This window comes from Marmota flaviventris, chromosome 17 (assembly GCF_047511675.1).
Source record: "Marmota flaviventris isolate mMarFla1 chromosome 17, mMarFla1.hap1, whole genome shotgun sequence".
NCBI lineage: Eukaryota > Metazoa > Chordata > Mammalia > Rodentia > Sciuridae > Marmota > Marmota flaviventris.
The window spans coordinates 45,077,110-45,087,275 of NC_092514.1; the positions used below are offsets into that span (position 1 = coordinate 45,077,110).

Below are 10,166 nucleotides of genomic sequence, written 5' to 3' on the forward strand. Positions count from 1 at the left end.
AGTTGGCAGTGTCCAGGCTCAGGGAACCTAGGAGTTAAAGGACTGGGCTTAAACCAAAGATTCCTAAGCAGCCATGCTCAGGCAGGAGCAGGACAGCTGACGGGAAGGCAGCAACTATTGTATCAAGGATGAACAATGTGGCTTCCCTGGCCAACCCACAGCTAGGCACTAGAAACTAGGAACCTCTATGGGTGAGTGCTGCTGGCTAGTTCTCCCCACTCAACAAATAAGTCCTGCTTCAAGCCAATCAGTATTTGTTGCTTGTGTTCTCTTCAGTTTCATTCCAGTACTCTAGGTACTCTACCCTGCCCCACCCCATGTGGTACCACTGCCTACAGGTCAACACCCCCCACCCCCACCCCCACCCCCACCCCACCGCCCCTAAAGAAACCCAAACAAAGGGGCTGGAGATGCAGCTCAGTGGTAGAGTGCTTGCCTAGCAGATGCAAGGCCCCCCGCTGGATCCCCAGCATTAAAAAAAGAAAGAAAGAAAAAGAAACCCAAACAGCTCAGAGGTGCATCAATCGACCTTTAATGTCCAAAAGAGGCGTGGATGCAGAGCATAGGAGATGTGGCAGGGTTTTAGACCCTGCTCCAGAAATGAGGGAGAGATGAACACAAACCAGACAGTTCCAACTGGCCACACAAAGTCTGGGAGGGCAGGGGAAAACAGATTTGGACATTCATTAAAAAAAAAAAAAAAAACTAAAAGCAAACAATTTTATATCAAAACTGAAGAGATATAGGGAACTCAGGCACCACCCCAGTTCCCACCCTCCCCTTTGCCAACATTAAAAAGAAAGCTCGGCACACTAGGGCTTAGGGAAGTCTGCCCCCCACTAGCCCCAAGAATTGACTGCAAACAAAAAAGAATGAGTTGGATTTCCCCAACCCCCCACAGTGTCAACCCTACACATGAGAGTTTTGAATGATTCATGAGAATCAGCAGCTTGATCAGCAATGACCACCCCACCCCTACCCCACTCCTATGTCTTCAATACAAGATTTCCCTACATCCTTCCTGGAATCTCCTCCTACTCACAGGCCTTAGTTTACCTCCTGATATCTGGGGCTTCATGACTGCAAGTCTCTAAGTTCCAATGAAGCCCTCTCATCCTTTTATTACTTTCATTCCCACCTCCCACAAGAAGCTGCAACCATCCACAAAGTCACTTTCCCCCTCCACTGAGACCCAGCTCCAGGGCAGATGGCAGTATGGCTATCTTGCCCTAGGTGATCCTCCCAAAGCCTTCTTTCTCAAGGAGCAGACAGCCATAAGGCAAGCAGTCTCTGGGCTAGATGACACCTGTCTTCAACCCCACAACAGACACCCCAGAGGTTTTTAACATAAAGGCCCACTTAGAACTGTGCCTCCTACCTATACACCCTAGAGATTCCATCTGTCCTGTCCCTCCTCCCTCCCCTCTATCCCAATCCCATACACACACACACACACACACATACATACAAGCATACACACATACACAAACGAGAATCAAGGGAGACATTGATTTGGTTTGATTTCTAAGACCTAACTAAAGAACTACAGTCACCAGAAATTCCCTTACCAGCCAACTAACAGGCTGCTCTAAGAGAACTCCAGAGGAATGAGTAAACTGAGGGCTACGCAGGGAGCAGACAGGAAAGAACATAAAGAAAAAAAGAAATTCAAGCTAATCCTACCCACAACATCCTCCTAGTATGATCTCTGGCAAGAAGAATAAAATAAGGTAATCCACAAAGACACAGCCCTTACTTAGAAATCCTGACAAAGACAGCAAGACAAGTCTGCTCCCCACTCCCACACACCACAGACACATCACAGGGCCCCTTAAAGAACCCATCCCCACCCCACCCTCTGCCCCAAGCCAGAAAAAAAAAAAAAAAAAAAAAAATCACAGTTCAGTGGAATAGTCTCCCTGGTACTAGATCAATCCCCCCAACCTCCTTCCTATCCCTTTCCTTTCTCCTTGCCAATTCTAACACTGTCTTCCTGCAGCCTCCCTGGTCCTCTCAAAGAAGTACCCACCACCAGGAAGAGGCAGCTGCACAGTTTTAGTTCCACCTCCAGAGACCTATTTCTTTCCTCAGCCCTCCTCATCTTTTGGGATTTGTATTTTTATATAGGGAGAGAAAGAGAATAAGGAGGGATGGGAGAGATTTCCTAGTGCAATACAACCAAAAAAAAAAAAAATTTTAAAGTCTTGAAAAATAAACATAAAGCAGCCTTCTTCCCCAGGCAACTAAACAGAAGGAAGTTTGGTTTTGTTTACTGCGACATACACATGAAATCGAGTATACAGTCCATGCAGTAGCACAGCCGTTGGAGAGGACATCCTGATGCTGGCCCCAGTGCAAAACAGTCCCAGCAATGCTGCCTGCTTGCCATCGCTGCCGCCGCCACTGACACCTTCACCATGGCCACCTAGCCTGACTTGAAGAGGAGGATTGCAACTTGACCCAAGTAAAAATAGATGAAGTGCTTTGTCTCATGTGTGACGTAGCTGCCAAAATTTCGGCCCACGATACAGTGCCAGGTAGGATTATATTTCTTGTCAAATTCCTAAAATAAAAAAAAGAATAAAAGAGGGAGAGAAGAAAGGTGATTAAGGTAGTTGGACGATGAGAAATCAGAATGGAAGTCTCTCCCTGCAACTCTAGCACCCATACATTTAGTTGTTACCACCTCCCCACCCCCAGCCTCAGCTCCTGAACCTCAGGAGCTCAGGTTCTAAGGTTGGCCAGGACACTCCTTCTCTCATCAATAATGGAACATCACAAAGGCTCCACTATTCCTCCCTATAGAGCCTTCTAGCACTTCACACTCTGATCATCTCTCCTCCTAGTTATCCTACACCCTTCACACCACTTCAAGCCCACCCTATGATTCTTCAATAAAATGATCAGAGGCTAGTGGAATGAAGGACCATTCCAGTGAAATACAGCATGGAAAATGAAGACTGGCTGCCCACTGCCTCACACGTTACTAAACCAGCTTTCCAAATGCCATAAACCAAGATATTAGAGCAAATGCGGACTGAAGGTCAGGAGTACTAGGAAGCAGTTTTATAAAAATCAACATTAAAGGCAATCCTGTATGCCAAGCAACCGTGCAGGCTTGTACACCAGAACAAAGACCTCAGCCATTAGATCAAGGTGATTTCCTGATTTCTATCAAGGAGCGCAAAACCACCCAGGAAATCCCTAAGCTAATCAGAAGCAGCCCTCTACCCTGCGGCTGTCTGCCTAGATGTATCCTGACATGGCTGTGAAAGGGCAGTAGCCTTCTATCATGAAAGCATCAACGCTGCTAACCTTGGGGATCTTCATCACACCGGGTGCTCAACATATAACCCGTTTGGCTTCTTCATAGCCTCCATACCATACAGGAAGTACTAAATACAGAGAGAACCCAAAGATACGGAAGACTGACTATAATTTTTTTAAATGGATGATCAACATTGGGGAATAGATTTGGTACTTTCCAAGAAGTACTAAGGAAAAGAGAAAAATCAAACCCAGCTTCAATCCTGAACTCTGTAATGTGGGAAAATCAGTTACTTCTCTGGGTCTCATTTTTATCATCAGCAAAACAAGAAAGCTGGATCAGGTAATCTAAGGATTACTTTGGATACAAAGTTCTAGGATTCTGTTTTCTCTCCCTGGAAAGGCCATTAGTTAGCGAGGAACCAGCAACCCCATCTTGTTCTGCACCCGCTCAGGATCCATACACACAACCCAGAGTTTCCTCTTCTCATCCCACCCAAATCAGTAGGAAATCCATAGATTCTGTAAAATTCAAGGAAACCCTACCGACCGACCATACCCTACTGTTAGGAACCAGACTGCTACCGCTTTCTTGGGATGCCAGAGCTAAGATTATCAAAGATTAGGACTATGCCTTCTCTGGACACATGTTCTGGCTGGGAATCAAGGAACCCAGTTAGCCATTTCTTATTTTTAATGCAGGTGCCTCCTCACAGTTAACCATATCCTTCACCCATTCATTTAAGAAGTTTTCAGGAACCAAACCTATCACCCCAATACTAATCATCCATTTAAGAAATTATACAGTCATCCCTCCATATTTGTGGATTCTGCATCCATGGAGTCAACAAATCGCAGATGGAAAATACTCAGAGGAAAAAAAAATTACATCTGTCCTGAACATGTATACATTTTTTGTTCTTGTCATTATCCCCTACTAAACAATATAGTAAGAACAACTACTTACATAGCATTTACTTGTATATTAGCTATTAAAGTAACCTAGAGATGATTTAAGATATGTGTATGTTATACACAAATAAATACGATGCCATTTTATATGAAGTGTGGATTTTGATATCTGACAGGGGTCCTGGATAAAATTTCCTACCAAAACTAAGGGATGACTACATATCAAGCCCATTCTTATTAGAGGATGGGGCTGGGGTTGTAGCTCAGTGGTAGAGCACTTGCCTTGCACATGTGAGGACCTGGGTTCAATCCTCAGCACACATAAAAATAAGTAAAAGAGAGAAAGAAAACTCCCTACATTGTGAGATTATAATACCCACTTTCGTGTGTGTGTGTGCGTGCCAGGGACTGAACCCAGGGTGTTTAGCCACTGAGCCACATCTGCAGCCCTTTGTTTTTCATTTTGAGAAGGGTCTCTGCTAGATTGCTTAGGACCTCATTAAGATGCTGAGGCTAGGCCTCAAAATTCTAATCCTCCTGCCTCAGTCACTGGGATTACAGGTTTGTGCCACCATGTCTGGCTTTATAATACCCACTTTAAGTGATGAAGAGCTCTGAACATTTATTCATGATCATTCATTCAAATATCCTTAATCTTAATTTTAAACAGTTCTAAATTAAGGCAGTAATGCTTAATTCTGAAGCTTCTCTGTATAGTTTTATTCTTCCCCAATGTCTTAGTCACCTAATTATCTTTAAATGTAAATACACATGCCTAGTAGAGCTTCTGTTAAGAACTCCCTAGTGTGAGCTGGGTATGGTGGTGGCTGCTGCCTATAATCCCAGCTACTTGGGAAGCTGAGGCAGGAGGACCTCAAGTTCAAGGCCAGCTCAGATATGTAGCAAAACCTGATCTCAAAAATAAAACAAGGGCTGGGATTGTGGCTCAGCGGTAGAGTGCTTGCCTAGCATGAGCCAGACGCTGGGTTTGATCCTCAGCACCACATAAAATAAAGGTATTGTGTCCAATTATAACTAAAAAAAAAATATTTTAAAATTAATTAATTAATTAATTAAAACAAGAGTCAGGCACAGTGGTGCATGCCTATAATCCCAGAGACTAAAGAGGCCAAGGCAAAAAGATCCCAAGTTCAAGGGCAGCCTGGGAAACAATGAGGCCCTAAGAACTTATAAAACAAAAAACCTTCCTAAGGTGAATGCTTTGTCAATTCAATTCCCTCCCTAATTAGTCTGCTTCACAAGTTCCTAGGTTTTGTTTGCTTTGAATTTCCTTATTTTCCTATGTCCTCAACTCTAGCCCTCTGTAGAGCCCAGCTCAGTTGCCATTTCAGACCCTGGGCTCTCCTGGCATACCTTCTTGATATAGGCAGCAATGTCCTTCTCTATGTTGTACTTCTCCATGGCCTGTGTGGCACAGTCAACGGCATCTTGTTGCATGTCCTCAGACATGTCTGCGTTCTTGATCACTGCCTTCCGGTCAGACATCGTGACACTGCAGAAGAAGCAGCAAAGGTAAGGGTGTTAACTCCATGCTGTGAACAATGAACATGAGCTTCTGGGTAGAGGGCTTCAGTGAGAAAGAAGTACAAAAGTGGGAATATAGAAAACACAGCAGAAACACAGTCCCAACCCATGATTTTTATCTTATATAAAATGAGTTTTTTCTAACTCTAACAGCCATCTATTTCTAGTATTCTATACAGCACTGACAACCAAACTGACATCACTTAGCTGTGTCTTGGCAAGCTACTTTATCTTTGTGTTGTCATTTTTTGTAAAATGGGAACTGCAGGTTATCCTGAGGATAAGCCAGATGGCATAACACTGGATAAGATCTTGATCTAATGACCATTATTACATCATTAGTATCATAGCAGAAAGAAGAGGGCTAGGGCTGGGGATATGGCTCAGTGGGGTATAGCCTTTGCCTAGCATGTAAGGCCCTGAGTTTAATCCCCAGCACTGGGGCGGGGGGCGGGGACAGTAAGGAAAAAGATGGACTAGAAACCAACAGTCCTGACTTTAAACCCTTGTATTCTTAGACAAGCTTTTCTGTATCATTACTTCTATTTCAACAATTAAGTTAGCTCTCTATAGTGGGAACTGTTATAAGAATTAACTAAGGTTTTATTAAGAGCATCTGAAAACAGGAAGTCTATACAGGGGGCTATCCATTCAGCCACCACCTGTTTTTGTATAATAAGTGATACAGGAACATGCTTACAATGGCAGAATTGAATAGTTCTGAGTGACTGTATGGTCTGCAAGACCTAAAATTTATTATCTGACCCTTCACCAAAAAAAAAAAAAAAAAAAAATATATATATATATATATATATATATATATATATATACCAACCCCTGTTCTATACAAATGAAAAGAAGTAGAGTACATTATAGGTCACCAATGCCCAGTGCAGTAGAGACAACAATAACCTTTTAAGTACTTAGGGCTGCATGCCCCCTACCAAGAGGTAGAGAAGCTGGGTGGCAGTCTCAGATTAGGCTAGTCAACTCATTCCATCCTTCTCTCTGCTTCTCCCCTATAATGTTCAATTTTTAAAGCTCAATTTTTTTCTTCTGGTTTGTTATTTTTCTTTTAAAAATCAATTTTTGAAAGCCTTGAATTTTAGACCCAGTTCTAAAATGATCCATCATTTCCTTAGATTTTTGCTTGCTTATATAGAATTTATTCATTTATGCAAAAAATATTACCTACTAGGTGAAGTAAAAGGTATTGTGTTAGGGAGAGAATATCTTCTCTTCCTTAGAGAATACTGAGACTTTTCCCCTATTTAAAACATAGGATTGGGAAAAACCTGGAGATAGAGGATTGGAAAAAACAAAAATACCTAAGAAAGGTGAAGACCTGTTGTTATTTTAACAGACATGTTTCATATCCCTGCTAACTGGGCCATAACATTCATCATGTAGCAACCAGAGTTCAGGGCAGACATTGCATAGACCCTTCACAGAATGAGAGAAATCCCAAGAGGGCTGGCCAGGACTTGCATGGCAGTCTATAGCATGCCAGATTCTTTGCAGGAACAGGGGGGGATGAGCTGCAAAATTCTGCCCTCCTTGACCACAGTCCCATCACACAGAACAGAAACAATTTCCCTCATCCCACCCTTAAAAGTGTCTCTGGCCCAATCTAATGAACAAAAATGCTGTCAGTCTGGGCCTGTATGATACAAGGCTACAAAAGCAGCCTGCTTGCCTGCTGAAGAAGAGATCCCTGCGTTATCATTACAGGCCACTATGATCTGAGTCCACACTAGTCCATAGGCTGGATGGGCTGAAAGGGAAAACAGAACTGTCAACCATTATTCAGCCTACAGAATGCACAGAATGCATGTATGCCAGCTGCCAGCCAGGAAGCCCTTAAGCCCCTGACCTCATCCAAGGCACACTTGTCTGGCACTTGGGTGGCAGTCTCAGACTAGGCCAGTCAAACTAAGTAGGGCTGGTTCCACCTCAGCACACACTGGCAGAGCAAAGAGTTAGTAGATCACCCCTTCTACCCCCACACTTGAGAGAGAAAGTCAGAGCCTTAAGTCTGTGAGCACCATAGACTGAAGAAAAGGTCAGGAAAACCCTGTTCAAGACCTGACTAGCCAAGTGACCTTGGGCAAACAAACATTTTCAATTCAAAAGCCAATGACTAAAATGAGATAAATGGGGTAACCTCAATGGGTTTTGAGCAAAAGTATGAGAGCAGCCCTGGGAGAAGGTTCTGATATTAGAAGGCTTTTCTTAGAAGAAATATAGTGTCACCTGGTGGCCTATTCCAGGTTACCACTCAGAAGGGGGCACTGTTTACAAATCCAGAGGTGGGGGTGGGGCCTGCTAAGAGACGTAGAAGATCAAGTATGAAACTGGCACCATTTTGCCAGCAAGCTCACCAGCTCCACTGCCTCATCCCCAAAGTCCAAAGGAACAACTCTGTCAGTAATTAAAAGCCACTTTACTCCCCAGGAGAGAGCCTGCGGTTACATAAGGTTAATCTTGTGACTACAATGCCACGATTCTTCACCCCTGGCCCCTCAGGCAACTGAGAGGTAAGGCCCAGCCCCAACCAACCCTGTCCAAGGTGCCAGTGAGAAAAGGATAGGGAGATGCCCAGCCTACTCTCTCCTGAAGGAAAAAAAGAGAGAGACCTGGGCCTCCAGAGAAAGGGATGGCCAGAGGCCCCAAAACCAGCAGCCTCAGTCACGAATCGAGGGCTCCTTTGCAAACGAAAGGGGCACTCCTGGACAGCTCCCATCCTATCCCAGGTTTTGCAACCAAAAACAAACAAAAAACAAACAACAACAACAAAAAAGGCTTAAGTCCGAACGACATGGATTGCTTTTCCCTTCCCCACTCGCCAACACACATAAAACGCTATTTCCTTCCTTCGAATCTCCAAGGGGGCTGTACCTTCCACCATCCGGTTTCACAGAGAGCGGGGCCCCGAGGGGCAGTACCTGGGAATGAGAAGGCACCGGTCCTACCCACCTCCGGCCCTCGCGGCCGAGCCAGGTCTGTAGGCCTCGGCCGGTCAGCCGCCCTCCCCCGCCCGGCCTGGAGCAGCGCCGGAGTGACTGGGCGTCCTCGCTGCAGGAAGGACGCCCCAGAGGGTGGCGGCTGCAGGAGCAGCCGCGTCACGCCGAAGCCCTCTCCACCCCCTCTCCCTGGCCCCAGACACCAGAGGCCTCAACGCAGCGCAGGGACACTCCCGGGGGGTGTGGGAGAGGCAACGCCGCAGCCTGGGGCCTCCAGTGGCGCCACGAGGGTCGCCAGGGCACAGAGTGGCGAAGCCGGGGCTGCGTAGACCGGGAAGGGCGCTGGGGGTGAGCGGAGTTGCTGAGCCGTACACCGAAGGCGGCGGGGCCACGGCGCTCCAGGCCTTGGGGTCGCCTAGGGCGAGGAGGCCGCAGGGCCTTGGCGGCCAAGGCTGGCGTGCTAAAACGCGCAAGCGACGATCGCGGGCGCGGCGCCCAGGGTCCCACCCACCCCTCACCTTCACCGAGGCGAGTCCTCACGGGCCCCGGGGGAGCAGCGATGGGCTGAGGCAGAGCGCGGGCACGGGCGATGTCCCCTGGGCTCCTCCTGCAGCAGCCGCCGCCGCCGCGATGTCCGGCTCCCGCAGCCCGGGGCCGAGCTCTCGCGCCGCCGTCCGCCTTTAGAGCTTCCCCGGCCGCCCGCGCTCCGCCTCGCGCTGCCGGCCCGCCCGCCTGCTACGTGCTGGGGCCTCGCCGGTCCGCTCCGCTCTGCCGCTGAGCGAGGCCGACGCGCGGCCCCCGCTGAAATAGCGCCCCGCCCCCGCCCCCCCCCCCGCCGCGCGCGCCGCTGTCCGCGATCCCTATTGGCTGCGCCCGCCCGGCCCCGCACTGCGGGCTTCTCCCCGCGCCGCTCTCGCCCCACATCTTGTTTCCTCCCACAATGCCTCGGGGTGGAGGGAGGGGGAGTTGGGGAGAGTGGGGGCAGGGAACTGTGGCCTTAGGAAGAGGGGAAAAAAAGAATGCAGACCCTTCTGCTGGGGCTGGAGAGGCCAGGCCCGAAAAGGGCTGAAGAGGCCAGGCCCAAGAAAGGAGAAAAGGGAGGGGCGTGGAGACCCCAATCCCAAGGACAAAAAAAGGAAGAGGAGGATGGAGATTTCAGACCCAGAGAGCAGATGGGAAGGAGCACAGATCTCAACCTTAGGAAAGACAGGGGAGGAGATGAAGGCACCAGCCTCAAAGAAAAAGACAGGACACCCCCGCCCCCTAAACCCTCCAAACCTGTGGGAAAGAGAGGAACAGCCAGCCTTATGAAAAGTAAAGGCATAAGCAGCCGGGGGCTTCCCTCTCCTCACATTCTGAAAAGATCTTTCCCACCTCCAGCTCAGTCTTTGTTCTTGAGCCTGAAGGCCTTCAGACCTCCCCAGCTGGGGCCCCAGCCCGTATTTATCTTTGAAAGCAATGGAGGCAGAACCTAAGCAA

General features: G+C 47.6%; 1 protein-coding gene across 4 annotated transcripts; it reads right to left on the reverse strand.

Annotated features, from left to right (window-relative positions):
* Window positions 1-509: 509 nt before the first annotated feature.
* Dynll2 (dynein light chain LC8-type 2) lies at window positions 510-9,474 on the reverse strand. 4 transcript variants are annotated; one of them, XM_027950301.2, is made up of 3 exons: window positions 9,206-9,474; window positions 5,554-5,692; window positions 510-2,563 (listed from the first exon to the last, which is right to left on the reverse strand). In XM_027950301.2, exons 2-3 carry the CDS (start codon window positions 5,683-5,685, stop codon window positions 2,426-2,428), a joined length of 270 nt encoding a protein of 89 aa, XP_027806102.1. In that variant the 5' UTR covers window positions 5,686-5,692; window positions 9,206-9,474; the 3' UTR covers window positions 510-2,425. The 4 variants fall into 4 exon arrangements, with proteins under 4 accessions (XP_027806102.1, XP_071460171.1, XP_071460173.1 ...); XM_071604070.1 differs by lacking the exon at window positions 9,206-9,474 and adding an exon at window positions 8,701-8,791; XM_071604072.1 differs by lacking the exon at window positions 9,206-9,474 and adding an exon at window positions 8,670-8,742.
* Window positions 9,475-10,166: the final 692 nt, after the last annotated feature.

What these genes read in the sequence shown, in the direction of transcription:
- Dynll2 (XM_027950301.2), bottom strand. Translation starts at nt 5,685, where the DNA reads ATGTCTGACCGGAAGGCAGTGATCAAGAACGCAGACATGTCTGAGGAC. An exon ending in TTGCTGCCTATATCAAGAAG is followed by an intron (nt 2,564 to 5,553) that starts GTATGCCAGGAG and finishes TTTTTATTTTAG; the next exon opens with GAATTTGACAAGAAATATAA.